Source organism: Acinonyx jubatus, chromosome C1 (assembly GCF_027475565.1).
Source record: "Acinonyx jubatus isolate Ajub_Pintada_27869175 chromosome C1, VMU_Ajub_asm_v1.0, whole genome shotgun sequence".
NCBI classification, from domain to species: domain Eukaryota; kingdom Metazoa; phylum Chordata; class Mammalia; order Carnivora; family Felidae; genus Acinonyx; species Acinonyx jubatus.
Window position 1 is genome coordinate 194,699,132 of NC_069381.1, and position 19,015 is coordinate 194,718,146.

General features: G+C 37.4%; 1 protein-coding gene across 13 annotated transcripts in view; it reads right to left on the bottom strand.

Annotated features, from left to right (window-relative positions):
* IKZF2 (IKAROS family zinc finger 2) overlaps positions 1 to 18,490 on the bottom strand; it is a 164,895-nt gene extending 146,405 nt beyond the window's left edge. Inside the window, exons 1-4 of one of the 13 annotated variants that reach the window (XM_027051584.2) lie at positions 18,356 to 18,487; positions 16,277 to 16,380; positions 14,734 to 14,782; positions 13,830 to 13,937 (exon numbers count right to left, since the gene is read on the bottom strand). In XM_027051584.2, the coding sequence (XP_026907385.1) occupies positions 13,830 to 13,937; positions 14,734 to 14,767 (142 nt within the window). In that variant the 5' untranslated portion in view covers positions 14,768 to 14,782; positions 16,277 to 16,380; positions 18,356 to 18,487. The other 12 variants (XM_027051556.2, XM_027051577.2, XM_027051607.2 and 9 more) reach the window with 12 other exon arrangements.
* Positions 18,491 to 19,015: the final 525 nt, after the last annotated feature.

Below are 19,015 nucleotides of genomic sequence, written 5' to 3' on the forward strand. Positions count from 1 at the left end.
TTAATAGGCTTAAAAACAGTTTTCTAAAGCAAGTTAAACATATACCCTGATCTTGTTTTTATTATTTATGAGCTTAGCAAACTTTTCATTCAACAATAATACATGTGTAAAGTTCGTCTCATGTCTGATAAATTTTTACTGCAGTATTATCACCAGGTTAATTTTAGAAGAGTATTCCAGTGGGTAAAAGCCAACCTGGGAATTCTAAGTCTCTGACAGAGTATGGTCTCAAGAAAGTCTTTTAAAACACTCAGTGCTTGTGTCTTAGATACTTCAGGAGGAAAATGGAAAAACAACAGATCAGAGAACAAAAACTGGATGCAAAACCCCATCTCATCTGCTCAATATCAAGTTCCTTCCTCATTGCCACCTCCCAAGAGGGGAAAAAAAAAAAAAAAGCAGAGAAAGTTCTTACTGTTTCTGTCAGGACTATGGCTTTCTCTAACTCCCTAACCCCTTTCCCACTGAAGTGAAATAAAAAGGCAGCTGAGGGACAAGACCAAAGTTTACCATATTGGTGATAATTCAGAAATACAACCAATTAGGGTACCTCTCACACACAGTATATTTATTATACAGTCACTTTTGCAAAAGATAAAAGAAACAGACTAGTCCAAAGTGACCATAAGTAATACCACTGTTTATGATAGCAAGCAACTTACTATAGGTGCTAACAACTTCACTGCTTCCATCTACCCATCTTTCTAGAATGATACCCAGAGTACTCCAGTTATTCTAACCACCCCATCTCCTACTCCTGGCTTTCAGATATCTGAAGAAGTAAACGTCTATTGAATCTCAATATTTATCATTCATCTTCTACCAGAAATCATTCCAACCTTATTGCCCATTCTTCATCATTCAAACAGGTAATTTCTCTCTGGTAGATCTAGGAACTCTAGTGGATTCCGTGGCTTACCCCCACTGCTGCACTCACCACATTTATTCTTTCTTTCTTCTTGAGCTAGCTGGTTTTTTAGTTCCCTTATACTTCACACCTCTGCTCTTCCCGTTCATATAACTGAAGTTATTTTCACAGGTCCTACTCCCATTAGTAACATACCACAGCTGTCTTGCCAAAAACAGCGTATCCTTAAAAGATTTAATATAAAAGTTAGCAATACTCAATGGAGTTTTAAATTGATGAACATGAGGGGCGCCTGGGCGGCTCAGTCTGTTGAACGTCGGACTTCGGCTCAGGTCATGATCTCGTGGTTCATGAGTTCGAGCCCCACATCAGGCTCTCTGCTGTCAGTGCAGAGCCCACTTGGGATCCTCTGACCCCCCTCTCTCTCTGCCCCTCCCCCACTCATTCTTTTTTTTTTTCTCTCTGTCTCAAAAATCAATGAACATTTAAAAATATTTTAAAACTTTAAAAAATAAACTGATGAACATGAAAAAGAGACTAAGGCACTTTTTAAAAAGTAAACATGATTGTCATCATATACAGGTTACAACCTTTTTTTTTTTTTTTTTTTAGAGGGAAAGAGTGTCAATAGAGGACCAGGGCAGAGGAGAGGGAGAAGGATAGGGAGAGGGAGAGAGAGAGGGAGAGAGAGAGGGAGAGAGAGAGAGAGGGAGGGAGGGAGAGAGACAGAGAGAGAGAGAGAAAAAGAGAGAGAATCTTAAGCAAGCTCCTCGCTCAGCGCAGCTCCCTACACAGGGTTCAGTCTCATCTCATGACCGTGAGATCATGACTTGAGCTATAAAAGCAAGAGTCCAACACTTAACCCACTGAGCCACCCAGGTGCCCTTACAGGAGGGAGGGGATAACTTACTCCACTCAGATTTATTTTGGTATCATAATGCTATGTCTCCTTACCATTTCTGGAAGTACACTGATATGTATATTACTTCAGTATCTCATGCTATGAATGAATATCACTCATAAAAAAATGCAGCATATATTACCCTATTTGGAAATTCCACTGTATTATAGCAATTAAGAAAATACCTTAGACTAAATCTAAAATGATATTGAAGGAGTCTTAAGACACCATTTGTATATGAGAATACCCCTGACTTCAGTATTTATCATTAATGGCAATAGTCTATTTTCATTACTGTATAACATCACTGAAATTTCAAAGTTAAATCCATGTGATCAGAGCCATCATTGGTTCTTACAGAAAAGTTTCAGACTTTTTGTTTGAGAAGATGTCTGACTGAATTAGGGTGTTTTTTAATTACACAAGTAAAAGATCTTTTGTGAAAAATCCAAATAATGCAGAACTATTTGGAATAAATGATAAAATGCCCCATTTGCTCTCCCAGACTCCAAAATGAATTCTATCAATAGTGTGAGAGTTCTTTCTTGTCCTTATTCTTTGCATTCACATGTATGCACATACACAAATGCGCACATAAACGCACATATGCTTTTAAAACATATATGGCACTTTCTTGTACATACAGTTATATGGCAGCAATTGTTTAGTTAATGAAAGCTTCTCCGATTTACTGGAAAAATATTATCTCTTCAAATTCATTACCAGCTATTGTACTCAAAACTGTGGGGCCAACTAAAACTACTCAAAGCCATAAATTTTTTTTTTTTATGCAAAGAGCCTTACTGTAATAACAATTTATGTAAAAATAATTTATTTTAAATTGTGGGTTTTTTTGGGGGGGCACAGAAAGAGGTTTCTTTTTTGTCTGTTTTTGTTTCCAAAAAACTGAATCCAAAAACTGTCACTAGGTCATTAATGTGTCATAGTTCAGACAGATGGTGGTGTGTAATTCATATTTTGAGAGTTTAAAAACAGCAAACTCTCAGAAAATATATTCCCTTTTCTAGTTTGCAGTTATGTCCACACAATATCTATTACTGCTTTCAAATACTTTGCGAACATTCAGCATTAGAATAGAATTCATTTCATATTTCGAAATACTATATTAGAATCAGTTTTTAAAGTGTTTGGATTTTAAAGCAATACCTAAAAATGACCAGGTATGATTGGTTATAATGTTTATTTTTTAAACAAGGATCTTTATGAAAATCACCACGACAAGAAAAAATTCATATTGTTGTAGAAGAAATGACACCTCTTTAGAACTCAACCAGAAATTCTTAAAGCTAATTCAACAGAAACAGAGCAATGCAGCCTCCTAGCACTTCAGAAGATGACCAAGTCCTGCATGCTGTACCTTAGTAAGAAGGTAGGGCTGATACAGTGAGGTGTAATAAGAACCATAACTTCCATGATAATAAGAGAGCAATGACAAAAATGTCAAAGGTGTAGACACCCAGAAGGTTAATTTATTAGAACGTGACTTTACACTGATCAATTATACGCTCCACAAAATATCTGGAGTTAGCATAAGAAAAGTTAATTGAAGCATTTCATTTTGTACATGCCACTAAAATTAGTTTTAAATAAGTGGTAGAGAACTGATTTCAAAATTATAAGTATGTGGAATTCAATCTGTAAACTCTAAATGTGCTATATAAAGATAATAGTAATGAAGATGATTATGGTGACCAGAGAATATTCATGGAAACATTTACATTCACTTGATTCCACTGAACATGATTGTATAGAATTAGAAAACTTAAAAGCTGTTTAGAATCTCAAAAACCATCTTTTAGGGGCTGATCTGAAGATTACAAAATTTTGGTGGGGCGCCTGGGTGGCTCACTTGGTTGAGCATCTCAGCTCAGGTCATGATCTCAGGGTTCATGGGTTTGAGCCCCACATAGGGCTTCTCACTGACACAGTGTGGAGCCTGCTTAGGATTTTCTGTCTCCCTCTGTCTCTACCCTTCTCCTGCTTATGTGTGTTCTCTCTTTCTCTCTCCTTCTCTCTCTCAAAAATGAACATTAAACAAAAAAATTAAGATTAAAAAATCTTTTTTAGACTGAGACATGGTTAAAAACAACACATTCCCAAACAGAGAAAATCACAAGTTAGGATTTCAGAATTATTTCAATACCTAAAAATTTAACTTTTCAAACTTCCTCAAATAGGTCAGAAACACATTACTTAAAAATATATATTGAATATAATCATAAGTATTTCCTTAATTCAACAAATAACTACTAGAGAATGAAGAGATAGGGCATGGTCATTTTCCTCAAAGATTCACATCTGGAAAATCTATGAGTAGCACTTCTGTAATCAATGTCTGGCCCCCAAATAAAGCTGTATGCTTTGACAAATATTCTCAAATTCACATCCAGTAATTAAGATAGCCTTCCTTATTAGCTAAACTAAAATACTGTAATTTTGTATAAAATCTCATTTGCTTTCATCAGACTACTACAATGATTTCATGAAACTGGTGTAATATTTGTTCCTCTTGACCTATAAACTAAGAGCACTTCTAGATCCCCAACTAACTTAAGGTGTCCTTCTCGGGTGGCAGTGCTATCTCCCATCTTCATTTAAAACTTTAAGGGGTACCTAGGTGGTTCAGTCAGTTAAGGGCCCTCCTCTTGATTTCAGTCATGAGTTGGAGCCATATACAGGGCTCATGTTGAGCCCTGTGTTGAGTCCCCTGTTGGGCTCCTCACAAGGCATGGAGCCTAAGATTCTCTTCTCTTTCCCTCTCCCACTGTCCCTCCCCAGCTCGTGCTCTCTGCTCTCACTCTCTCTCAGAAAAAAAAAAAAAAAACAAAACTGATTTTAAGATGTCTTAAATTGCTGACCGTATCACCTAGCAACGTTTCTGTGAAGAGAAAACAGAAGTTTGAATTTAAGGTAATAGTAGTTGGAGTATCCTTGTATGCATTATAAGATTATTTTTAGAGTTAAGCTATAAAATCAACAATCAACAAATCTAAATCAGGAATGTAAAATTACACTAAAGAAAATGAATCCAACCTAGGCTAGCAAAATTGGTTGTAACCTGATTACACGTAATAACATGAGTTAAAGACTGAATCCGGAGGATTTAGCCAAGGAAGATGAGAAAAAAAATAACTCCTACAAGTATTTTGGCTGAACCTATATCTATGCAATCTAAATCCATGTCCATCCAGAGAAGAAGAAATTAGACAATGGACTTAACCATAATGACCAGATGGCAATGCTATCTCTATCGTGATGCTGGCTCTCTTAGTCTGATGCCATTAAACATTTGAATTATATAACTAACTCCTTTTCTTCAGATTCTTTGCTTACCAAGGTCAGTTCACAAGAACAAAATATTCTGGTCAAGCCAAATGGAGTCATCCAGATCCTCTATTATTTGGTTGGGTTTTTTTTGTTTGTTTTATTTTTAATCAATGTACAGACATAAATTGGCCTTCTGATTTTAAATATCAATTTTATAAACTTGTTTATATAAGTCAATCCGGAGATCTGAATCCACTCTAAGTGTGCTGCCAATCAAGTTTCAGAACTTGTAAGGCTTATGGCCAAATCTTGCATCATAAAAAATTTCTTGGGGAAATGTTAACCTTTGGGAACCTACTTGAAAGCTTGTTGCATTTTCATCTCTGTTTCACTGTGCATCTTCAAATTTATATACTTTTGAACAACTCTTGGTGGTAAAAGGTGAGAAGCAATTCATTCATTTATAATGGATATAACTCACGGTAAGTACACCACACTTATTTGCTTCTAAATGCAATAGGATTATTAATGTCTCAAATAAAATACGGATTTGTTTGGAACCTGAAAGACAATATCCCTCTCTACAAAACTCTTAACATATTTTTTGTGCCCCAGCACCAGCAGTGCATCACACAAAGTAACTCCTTAATAAATGTTTACTGGATCAATGATTGAAAGATGAAAAATATCTCTCTAGAGAGTTCTGAATCTCCATATACAGGAAATCTCAGATGAAGCATTTCCATCATTAACATTCATTTGGAATTCTATGGTGTCTCAGGTAATCAAAGCTTACATTTTTAAGATGGAGTTGTATTATGGATATTTTGAGACAATAAATATATTTATTAAGATGTTTTCCATATCACATCCTAGGTAATTTTACCCCAACAGGCACAGTATTATAAACTTAAAAACAAGTTAAATAGGTACTAAACCATTTTCAGATGAAGTATATGGTATACATTAAATTTATGATTTTTAAAAATAAATAACCCTAATAGGTATGATACTAAATATACCACAAAACTTAAAGAGAAGGGCCAGAATATTTTGTTTAAAAATCGGTGAGTCAATCGCTTCAACTAATCCAAATTCTGAGACTAGCATAAGAAGACTCCATTAAGCAGAGATTTCACTAAAACCTGTATTCATACATTTCAATACAGAATTTTGACTTAACAGGGCAAGTAGGAAAATAAAATCACTGATTAAATGCTGGGACTTACTCGTGGAATAATTTTTTCAAAATACTAAACTACTGTTCAAGTAATACAGTAGCAAATAACAAAATCACAAGCTACCTATGAGATTTCCAGTATAATCTGTCCATATGCCTGACTGCTATCTTCTCCCAAATCCTATATGTGCTTCAAACTCTCTGGATCCAGAATTAAACTAAACTAAATCTTTTCCTGGAAACCTCTCCAGTATTTCCTATCCTCCCTAATGGAACCTACTACCATTTATCCAATAATCTAGGAGTCACCATTGTGAACTTCCTTCTCTCCTTAATCTTACTATCCAAGTCCAATCCACTTTAAGCTATGAAATATTTCCCAAATCCTTTTCTTCCTTTTTGTCCCCACTATCACCAGCTCTCACAACTTCTCACTCAACCATTGCAATAGCTGTTAAAAATACCCCTGCATCTAGACAGGTCCTCATCCACAATCTTTTTTTCCCCACAGTACAGCCAGTGTGATCCATGTCAATCAAAAGACAGAAGTCATCTGCTTTGTTAAAAGCCTTGGCTCCCTTGAAAATGAAATCCAAAATTTCTCTTATACAAGATATTCCTTCATCTTGCCTGATTAATTGTGCAGAGTCATCTGTGGCCTCAAATCCTGGGCACCAACCTCACACTCTAGAAATACTAACCTGCTTTTATTTTCCAGAACATGCCATGCTATTTCTCAGCTCTCACGGTGGATACTTCATTTACTGAAAAAGCCTTCCACTTCTCTCCTAAATCCTCTTCCCTTAATAAGTCTCAGCTCAAGCGGCCTTTTTCTCTAGGAAGACTTTCTCAACTAGTACCACCTTTCATTCCACATAACAATCAGAACACTGAGCATACCACAGTATAATGCCCTGCTTAACCGTCTTTCAAACTAGAATGTGAGCTCTTGGAGAACAGTGTACTATTCACCTCCGGATTTGCCTTGCAGTGCCTGATGCATAAAAGGTAGCTTATAAACTTGCTGAATTAATCAATTAGAATAATACAGCAACATAGCAAATACCTAGAACTGATAATCATACGTTTTAAGCTTACTTCAAAAGTGAAACAAGTAACTATTATCCCCAAACGCACAATTAGCAACAATCAGGCCTGCAATGTGATTAGGTACCACCAAATAAGAATTTATGGTACCACCAGAAGCATCAAAGGAGGTGAAATTTTAGATGCAGATCTTCTTTTTAAATGTTTTAAATATTTATTTCTTTTTTGAGAGAAAGAGAAACAGAGCATGAGCAGAGGAGGGGCAGAGAGAGAGAGGGAGACACAGAACCCAAAACAGGCTCTAGGCTCTGCAGTCTCAGCACAGAGTCCAATGCAGGGCTCGAATTCATGAACTGTGAGATGATGACCCAATCCAAAGTTGCATGTTCAAACGAATGAGCCACCCAGGTACCCCTAGATGCAGACCTTCTAAGAAAGAATTGATTATAGATATAGATAGGTTTCTCTATCAAATGAACTTTTTCTTTTTCCATTCTTAATGACTGGTATCCTTGAAGCACCAAAGGTAAGCAATGATTTTCGTTACATATAACCAAAAACATAAAACTATAGCCAGGAACACTGAAACCCAATAAAAAGAATTTCCAACACACAAATTCTACTTCTTTGTTAACCAAAATCTTCACACATGCTTTAAATAATAGAAATGATTTTCTTTAATTTTTACCCTGAATTCTTAGAAACCTCTGTCTCTGTTCCATGGATGTACATAATAAAAAGGAAAGAGCAAATGATCTGAATTTCAAACAGAAATGGATTTGAAAACAAACTCTTTTTATTATGAGTCACCGATGGTAAAGCAAAGACTCTTCTGAGTGATAGCAGCAGTGATTATTTATTGCATCTAAGCATACACCAGCAACTGTGCAAGTATTTTGTACGTATTACTTCATTTAAACCTCACAGCAGTCCACTGAAGTAGGTATGGCTTATCCCTGTTCTACAGATAAGGAAACTGAAGCTCAGAGACATGAAGTAACACATCTAAGGTCACACAGCAAGTGTGAATTCTAACACAGGCATGTATAACTCCAAAGCCTGTATTTTTAAACACTTACAATCTATTGCTTCTGTGTCTCAGTTTTCTGTATTATAAAGTGGAAGAATTACTTCCCTCACAGAGCTGTTACGGAGACTAAGTGAAATAATATGGACATATCTAGCATAGTGTTGGGCATCCTATATATACTCAATAAATTATGCTCTCCGTCCCTTCCTCACTCCAGTGTAAACATTTATCATAAGGGATATATAGTTCCCAAATACTTCTTACCTATTTCAAAGCATAGATATTCTGAGTCTTGATTAATTCCAAAAGGAAAATACTACCAGGTCCATAAATATATTTGATCCAAACAGATATAAAGGGAAAAAAAATCAAAGAAAAAATCCAACACATTCCACCTAAGTTGATGACTGTCGCCCTGCTATTGATTGTTCAGAACATCATAAGATCAAAATATATCAATATTTAAAGTTAGGAGAAAAGAGCATGGGACCCAGAAATCTCAATTCATTACAGCTTGAAGGAAGACTCCCAAAAGAACCTAATAAATCATGTTACATTAAAAAAAACAAAACGTACTTCCAGTAGGGAAGACAGATTTGGAAAAAGACAGAGGCAATAAGGATAATACTTGTATAATAAGTTGATTTGTTTGTTGAAGACAGACTTTTATGCTTATATTGAAGCAGTCTAAAAATGCCAGGAGGGGGAAATGAGGGGCAAATAAAAATATACAGCATTTTTACTGTTAATTCCCTACACATACATACTTCCTATAGTTTCTTTTTTTCCTTTTAGTTTAGTTCATAACCATGATACTTACCTCTGATAGATGTAAAGAAATAAAATCAAACTTGGGGCGCCTGGGTAGCTCAGTCGGTTAAGAGTCCTACTCTTGATTTCAGTTCAGCTCATGATCTCAGGGTTCATAAGATGCAGCCCCTCACTGGGCTCTGTGCTGACAGTGAGGAGCCTCCTTGAGATTCTTTCCTCTCTTTCTGCCCCTCCCCTGCTCTCTCTCTCTCAAAATAAATAAACTTTAAAAAAAATTTTTTTTAATGTATATATATTTTTTAATGTTTATTCACTTCTTAAGAGACAGAGACAGAGCGTGAGCAGGACAGGGGCAGAGAGAGGGAGACACAGAATCTGAAGCAGGCTCCAGGCTCTGAGCTGTCAGCACAGAGCCTGATGCGGGGCTTGAATTCACGAACCATGAGATCATGACCTGAGCCAAAGTCAGATGCTCAACCCACTGAGCCACCCAGGTGCCCTTAAACTTTTTTTAAAAAAGGAAATAAAATCACACTTTTCTCTTCATTTCCAGACTAGTAAAAAACTAAATGTATGCTGGATGGATATATATATATATGTATATACACACATACGCATCTAAGTACAATAATTCAGCACACGGTGAGTTCTTACATCAAGCCCGTCTGGTGTTATATTAGGGTGTATATCCCATGGAAATCCAACCAAGAGTGACTGCCAAACGAAGCCACAGAAGATAATTCAGAAAGCTGGTCAGTCCCATAATATAAACAATATTTTTAAAAGTGCAAGAGAGCATCTGATATCACTCCACCTTCATAGTAACCTTCCTCTACTTCTATAATACAGTTTTGTCACCAAAACATGAATCAGTATTGGACATGGCAGGCACCCTGAGATAATAACATTATAAAGAGATATCAGTTAAGTGATGTAACTAACCCACAAGGTAAAATCACAGTTTTATGTCCCAATCCTGACAACTCCATCCTTCTGTTAAGGGACCTAAAAGGCCAACTGATTTCTTCAGACCTCCATTTCTACATAAGAAAAATGGAAACCATAATACACTTCTGCTTCACTAGGCTCTAAAAATGGAAACTAGCTAAGAAAAAAAATGAATGTGAAGCACTCTGAAAAGAATAAACTAGATTCCCTGACCTGATTATTGGTCAGAGTCTTGTAAAACTAGAATTACTACTTCTTCCAATTCCACACATGCCACCTGGCCATCAAACTGACTGGTAAATAGTATTGACGGCAAAGGTGATCCACATAGAAAGTTTTAAAGCAATAGAAACAAAATCTGTCACAATGTATTTTCATACCATTAACTACCTCCAAGGGAAATTTACTTATTGGCATTATAAAAGCAGAAGATAAAACGTGTAAGGTTACAAATTTTTGAACCTTAAATTTTGTTTTAAATAGTCGGCAGCACGTATAGATAGAACAGTTTGAAACCGATATGGAAGCAACTATGCAAGAACTGGAGAGGAGCTAACCCAGAAACAGAAGGAATCACAAAGGCCAAAATACAATATGGATTATTTTTATATTGTTCTGTCTGAGTTGTCTGTTGCACATTCTTAACTTTCAGATTCTATTTTTAAAATCACTTAACACTGTGTATTTCCAGTAGCCATCAAGGCATATACTGTCATCCCTGACACTGAAGATTGTCAGCAGACTCAATATGCACACTAATGATCTCAGGCAACAATGCCCATCTTCTTTATCAAAGAGATCTTATTCCAGAAGAAAAAGTCTAAAATTCTCTAAGAAAATTCATTCTAAAACACAGGAAGTAGCTACTGTGAAATGGTAAGATCCATATCCCCCTCAATTTTTAAGATTATCTTACGTGCTAAATTTTAAAACCCCAAACTGTCAGACATCATAACATTTTTAGTTTTCCCCCAAGTTGCCGATGCTCGTTTCTAGCACTGTCAAATAATGATAGCTGCTGTCATTATTTTTTATACAATAACTGGCAGCAAGTTGTACAGACACCCTTCATCTTAGAACGGTCATCAAATAACCTAAATAAAGGATTAGTACTTTGTGCTAAAACTGATCATTTTCCTAATACCAAAGTAAATGGGCTATCACTGGTTATTGATACTTTATTGCCAGAATGTTATTTTATTTTTTAAAAAAATCAAAGGTTTTAATTCTTTTAATTTTTTTTTTCTAAGCTGCTTTAAAATAACTTTCTTCCTCTTACACATATAGTCCTGTCCTCTCTTTGCTGCTACTGAAGGTTACCTTATTCTGTCACAAAGGTAGTCCCATTACTTTGGACTTGAACACTTTCAATCAAAATCACAATTGTTTTTGGATGCAACAGCCCTTCAGTAAGTATATTCGAAGACATAAAACAAAAATTACAGAAAATAAATAAGCTATTCTTATTTGATAAAGTTCAACAATTGCATTTGAAAGGATTCAGTAAAACTGGTCATCTCAGACACAAGTGATCTGACAGGCCCCACACACACAAAAACTATTCCAAATCACAGAAAAACATCTGAGTGACCGATTTTAGGTCTCTTGTTCTAAGTAACAGACAAGAGTCCCTCTTCACCACTATTTGCCTTGGCAATCTAAAATGCTGATATTCTCCTGGATCTAACAGAAAGGAAAAATGGGTATCTTCTCCATCTAACACCTAAGTGGGTAACCTAGATACTGTAAATAGAGGCTACATAAAGGATGCAACACACAGCTCTGAAGTGAGAGCCAAATATTTAACCTGCAACTCTTTGGAAAACAACACGAAAACATGTGCAGCTTAGCCAAAGATTGTATTAACACGGGATTGCCACAGGCTAGTAAGTTTGGCGGGGGGGGAACTCTTTACCACATAATTTTACTGTTGTTGGGTGAGAAAAGCTCAAATGTTAAAAGCATAGTTCTTATTTGTTCAAATTGATCATACCTACACTCTGCAATGTTTACTTAAAATAAATGGATGAACTGCTTTTTTGAAGAGTACTTGTAAAACCAGAATCCAATTCACAAATACAGCAGCCAATTAACAAGTATTTTCCTGCTGATATCCTAGTGGTGGCCAGGGGATGACAGCTAAGAGTCTATGATTATTCAAAGTTTCTAAAGTTTCTAAAGCTGACAGCTAAATATTAAGCTAACAGAAATTTTCGTATCAATCTATCTTTACTCTTTAGGAAATGAAACAAAAATTATCAGAGAAATAAAAATCTACTCTATCAAGGAACTAATAACATTAAATGTTAAAATATAAAAACTGTATTATCTACACTGTAATAGTAGTACAACTTTTGTTAGATTATAGCCAACTAGCCAAAAAATAAATAAATGCTACAAGATGCATTACAAAAGATTAACACTATAATTTAACATACATTCACTCACTCACTATTAGTTTTTCTTTCTACGTGATAAACGAATTTCAAAGACTGCTTCCAGAACGAAATATTCTGGGAAATGCTTCCCAGTAATAAAAAGATAACTTTTATGTAAGTAAATTCACATAGTTCAATCAAAATTTCAAGCCAATAACTAAGATCACTTCAAGTTAATGAACTGCAAAATGTATTCAACAGTACTCTATATACTTTTGCTTATAATTCAGAAGTCTTTACTATTTACAAAACCAGTAGTTTTATAATAACCTCAAGTTTTGAGAACTATAAGAGGAAACTGGAAAGGAAAATTCGTTCTCTCTGGATAATCAGAATTAACTTGAAAATATATTCATAATTTAGTAGCTGATTCAGTTTCCTTCAGTTATTAAATCTTTGTTTTAAAAAAAAAAGGGAAAAAATTTCCTTTCCTTCACACATCAGCCAAATAGAAAACTTTCAAATTAAGTTATATTTACATATAAGCCAGATGTCCTTTCTACACAAGAATATAACACATACAAAAGTATAAGGGAAACATAAGATTTCAAATTACGTTTAAGGAGTAATAGAGCATTTGCACTTAATAACTAAACTGATAAAACATTATAATTAAGAGAAAACAAGCCATATTCTTAATGAAGTATTTTGTCTTCCGTCACGGACAGCATACAAGTTGCTCTTTTATTACACAAAAACAATGTTTACTACATCAATGAATGACTCTATCAAAAATAGTGGCCCAAACGGTCTATTCCTGCAAGTTCAAAACATCCTTCCTAACGTTCACAGTTCTTCCCTGGATAGTCTAAAACAAAACGCTTTCATTTTGTTGGAGAAATGGATTTAAATCAGATCCATAAATTTTCCATTACACTTCACTTCCAATGCTTTAGAGGAGAAACTTTCACATATTAAAAAAAAAAAAAAAAAAAAAGTAACATTGCGATTCTACCACTGATGGATTAGCTTTACACCAAGGCAATGGTAAAATCATTTCATTTTTCTACTGTGAAGAGTCCTTTGGAAGTGACTTGTTTCCATATTCTTTTATCCAACAACAACAACAAATCTAGTCACAAACCTGGCAAGTCAAAACAACAACCATCAAAGTCTAACATTTCTTACCTGATACAGGTAAGCACCAGCTCCCAAATGCCACCTTGGGATAGGTCAGACTAGTAAGCAGGCTCATATTTTATGATACTAGAATGGACAGGAATAAATCTGTGTTGTTCTTTCTTTAGCAAAATCTATAGCAGCAGCTACACCACAATGTGAGAGGACCCCAAAGACCTAACAAATTCAAGTGTGTTGCTAGAGAAATAGGAAAAAAAAATCATAAAATGAAGACTTACTGCTTGTCATGTGACTAGGTGAGGCGTGCTGTCCATTGGGTGTGCTTGAGGTGAGGTCAATTGCCATAGTGGAGTGCTCCCTTTCAGGTGAAAGCTCATTGTCACCTGCTTTCACAAAATAAAATCTTTTGGTCTCTGTTCATTGTCACATAAAATCTAATCACCAACTTTGCTTCATACATGCAGAGGCATGCACAGCTTTGAAATTTTAATGTAATCCATTTCGGCCTTAAAAGAAACTATAAGGAAATATAATTTAGAAATATGTAGCAAATGAACGAAATAAGGAAAAGCCATGACCAGCCCACAATAAAAAAACTACAAAATCTGATGATCACAGTATTCTTAACTGTAAAACACGAGCAAGTGGAATAGTCAATTTCTAAAGTATTTTTCAGTTGAAAAACTAAATTTTCTTTGAACACCTAATTTAACCATTAAGCATAGAGCATTTATAATGAGCATTTTTCCAAAATGCTATCAGAAAGTTTGATGTTTAAAAGGAAAGTTTCCTAAAAAAAGGTCAACTTAAGGAGCTTTCACATTATGTGTGTGAAAAATTAGGTTACAAAGTAGTAAATATTTAGCACATGCCATATTAGTAGACATATATGTAACCTGACATTCTAAACTTAAAGTAAATGAAAAACACCAGTAGAAAAGTGTTGATCTGCTAAGCTACTAACTACTGATTAAAATGTTATCATGAATAAAGTGTATTTCTATATTTCCTTCGTTTTGCTTCTGTGCTGTTATTTTCTCCAACTCATTTAAAGGTGAAATTGTGAACAGATAGAAAATAAGAATATAGAATTCTTGACAAACAAGAGTTCAGAAAATAAAATACAAGAAACACAAACGTAACTTTATTACCAATAACAAATTAATGAAAATGAATACTTACACGTTATATAGCCATCAATAGCCTCTGTTTCCATAGTCAAAGTGCAGTGCTGCAATACAAAAGATTACCTTTACACAATGATCCCTTTCAGTATCTGCCATTAAATGTTTAACTTATTTGAAGCTCCAAGCAATTAGCCCATGTTGGTGCTGCTGCAACCTGTGCCCAAGAAACATACTACAGTGTACTGTATGTGCTCATTTGCAAGTCAGTGAACTCTTTCTGCAAATGATCTGATTCCTGCTGGAGATAGGATAGGAAAGATAAGTGTGCTGTGAGATGGGCTGTAGCAAGAAAGGAATGACTCTCTTAATCAGAATTTACTTAAAGAAAGAAGACAAGAGGGTACACCTCAAATGTGCCAGCTTTAACTGGGATAGAAGTATTTTGCCACTCACTACTTCCCATAATCACACTGCAGTTTGAGGACTTCCCTGGTATACAGATAGCTCTATTCACAATTGTTGCAAGTTGGTTCATCATGTTCTAATAGGGAGGAGGGAGGACAAACAAACATAACAAAACAAAACAAAACAAAAATTTAGTGCCCAAGTGTGTCTGGAAGGTTTCTGCAGCAGTTACCTTACTCCCAGACTTGTATTGACATTTTAGCCTACACTAAGTTCTGTGGAAGCACCTGTTCAATGTAACCTTAATTTCCTGCCAGACCATGGTTGGATACAAATGCCAAGCCAACTTAATAGATTCTGATTTTGAAAATTTCATAAACTTTTTGCTCTCAGGAAGGGAATCACTTTTTTAAAGTCTGGGGAATTATTTCCATGCACCAATGACACAAAACAAGAAGTTAATTCTCAGAAACAAAAGTAAATTGTATGAGATGACACCCCCTAGCTTTGATTTCACATAATGAAAAGATCGATAAGCTAACTGTATTCTTTGAAGGAAAAAGTTTAAAGAATTGACATGTCCTGAGGAGATTTTTACTTATTTTTTTTTCCTTTGGCCCTGGTCCTTTTTGCCTTTAGTTTCAAAACTCTCTCTGCACCAGCAGCTAAATTATTCACAATGAGCCATTTCTGTATTGATCGCCAAGTATATTTAGCCCTGGCTCCTGGAATTTCTCCATTACTTACTGGAAAACAGGCAGCTTCACTTCTTGTCTCCAAAACCACTTCCCTTCTCCCTCCCCTCCCCTTCTTCACCACCACCCTCCCCACTCCCCCCCCCCCAAAAAAACTTTTCTTTCTTTCTTTATGGAATAGTCAGATCAAATTCCCAACTCAGTCACTACATAGCACTTAAATTTCAACCTGCTGTACTGTTATCACATTCTTTCAAATTATGATTACATAAGGTTTTCAAGAAAGGCATCCGTAAAGTTTAAAAGGGGAGCAGTTTCTTCGGATATTTTACAAATGAGTTTATCTCTTTAAAAATGTACACATTTAACACACACATATTAAAAAGAAAGAAACGTCAGAGAGAAGCGAAAGAAGTCTGCCCCATCAATGAAATGGTTATTAACCCTCAGAGGAGAGAAAGAAAAAGAAAAGGAGAAAGAGAAACGAAATGTACATACAAAAGAAATTGTCCTTTGATTAAAAAAGATTCATCACCATTTCCAGCTCTGTCGGGAGATCTCAGCTTCTTCTAACCCCTCAAAGAGGAGGTGACAATGTCGGGCTGAAGATAAACGGAGAAAGAAAGAAAGAAGTTTTTGTGTTTCCCCCTCTCTCTTTCCCTCCCTGGCCCCCTCCAAGCCAAGCCCCCTGCAGAGTTCAAGGCGAGGAGGAAGGAAAAGCACTTTACAGGTGGGTCATTCCGAGCCCAAATCCTGCAAACAGATCGGCTGATAAACAAAACCAAGAAATGAGAGAGAAGGAACACCCCCCTCTCCTCCTCCTCCTCCTCCTCGTCCTCCTCCTCCTCCTCCTCCTTCTACCCCTCCCCCTCGTCCCTTTGGGATGGTCTAGTAGGAAAAGTCACTCAGGAATAGCACCACGTACTTTCAGGAAAGAGGAGAAAAAAAAGAGGGAGAGAGAGAGAGAAAGAGAGAGAGAGGTCAGTCAGTGCTCCAGCAATGCGATTAACAAGAAGAGAAAAAACTTGATCCACCGGTTCCTTAAGAATCGACCAAAAGCTAAGACAAGAAAACTGAAAGAAAAGGTGGGGGGGGGGGGGGGGGAGTAAGAGGGGAGGGACAGTCAGGCCGAACCCAGAAAGGAACCTAGGCCAACTTCACAGGACTGTTTTTCGCCCTTGGCAAAAAGAAAAAAAAAAAAAAAAAAAAGGAAAAAAAAAAGAAAGAAAGAAAGAAAAAGAAAAAAAAATTAAATCTTAATTCCATCTCTTTCGCCCATACTAGAACCTGTCAAAGTGATTTAACTGCTGCCTTTTCACATGTGTCATACCAGGTTTTTTCTTTTTAAAAAATTCCAACAGGATCTGGATATTACCTTCTATCAGGACAGCTGCAATTTATTCCAGGCTACTCAATCTTTCTTGGAATTCAAGTTAAAACAAAGCAAAACAAGTCAAAATCCATGACAGCTACAGAGATGAGAACTGATTAATCGATTAACATCCCCGAAACAGATTACAACAAGGGGACGATAAATTAAGGCAGAAGACATCATCTTCAACCCGATTCCCTGAGCGTCCCTTTACAGAAATCATTATCCTAATCATAACCACAATCCATCCCGCCCAGAGAAAAATATCTATATTATCATTATTACTGGTTAACAGCAACAAGTCATTTGATCACATCACAGTGCAAAACGAGACGCTATATAATTACACTTAACTTTGAAAACACTCCCCCCCTGCAAATCAGATACACATATTTATATATAATCTATGAATCAGAAGACAAATAAAACAAGAGCTGTTCTTCACCACGCAAAAGCCAAGCGGAGATTTACCTCAGCAGTGCATGCAGTAAAATAATCCCATCACCCTTTTGTTTGTGTTTACTGTTAGTGTATCCTCTCTCTTTCTTTCTTTCCTGTGCCTAACGTGTGTTTGTGCACTGCAGTTGGTGGTGGAAACTAAGGCAGTGGATCTGTAGCTAAGGGTAATCCTGTTTTTACTTCCTCCATCTTCAGCGAGGAGCAGGGTTAGCCCGGGACAGCTGGTCAAACCCCGAGAAACCGATCCGCCGGAGCCCGAGCACATCTCCCCCGCCGGCCGGGCTCGCGCAGACGCCCGCGGGCGGAGGGCGGGCTGGCGGCGGCTGGCGCCGGGGCCCGGGGCGCGGGCAGGCAGACGTGCGTGCGCGCGCGCGCGCGCGCGTGTGTATGCGTGTGTGTGGGGCCTGGGCGCCGGTGCGGGTGCGTCTGTGTGTGTATGTGTGTGTTTGTGTGTATGTATGTGTGTGTGTGCGTGTGCGCGCGGGCTGGCGAGGGCGCGTGTGCGCGTGTCTGCGCTCTGGGCCGCTCGGCGCGCTCGGCAATCGATTACAGGACAAGTGCTGCCCGGCGGCTCCGCGACGCGCGCACTCCGTCGCGCCCACCCGCGCGCCCGGCCGCGTCGCCCCCGGCCCTGCGGCCCCCAGATGGCGAACCCCGCCCCCAAAGCGGGACCAGGTAACCCGCTTCCGAGAGTGCCACGGCGACCCCAGGTCGCTCCCTCCACCCCAGGCCATAATAAATCTCACGTTTTCAGCCGGCTGGGAAGGAAGAATTGGAGCGGTGAGGGGAGGTTCATTTCGGCCGCTTGAAGTTTTCTTTCAAACTGGGATTTGTGACGAGGCCGGGCCGAGGGAGCGGAACGAAGATCCAGGCGCCCGACGCGGAGCTCAGGCATCGGCGTCCTGGCCGGAGTCGGGTGTGCGCGTGGACCCACCCACTCAGGCTTCGCAATAAACTATGCGGTACAATTTCAGAAAACGGCTCCGGGTAGACCAGGACACGAATCAGGATAGAGGAGTCCTCGAGAACGGATTTGAGAAGTGAATTCAGGTCTGAGATGAAGCTCAACTATTTTGAAAGTGCTTTAGAGTGCAATTTTAAAATTAGAGTGTTTACTTGCTTTTTACTGCCCAGGGCTTGTGCCGCATTCACCAAAGTCAAAGGAACGGGTGAGGGTCCAAAAAGTTGGTCCCAGTGACGTGTTGGCCGTCAATATCATCAGGTACAGCACAGCTTTTTTATTTGGGAAGAATGTCTGGACCGTCATGGAAAAAGCAAATGCATATTTCTTCTACAAATAGTAGCATTTAGCATCTTACTTGACCACATTTGCAAAAAAGAGGGAATAGAGACTTCTATAATTAAAGGGAAAAGGAAAATGAAAGGAGCTGAAAATACTGAACTGT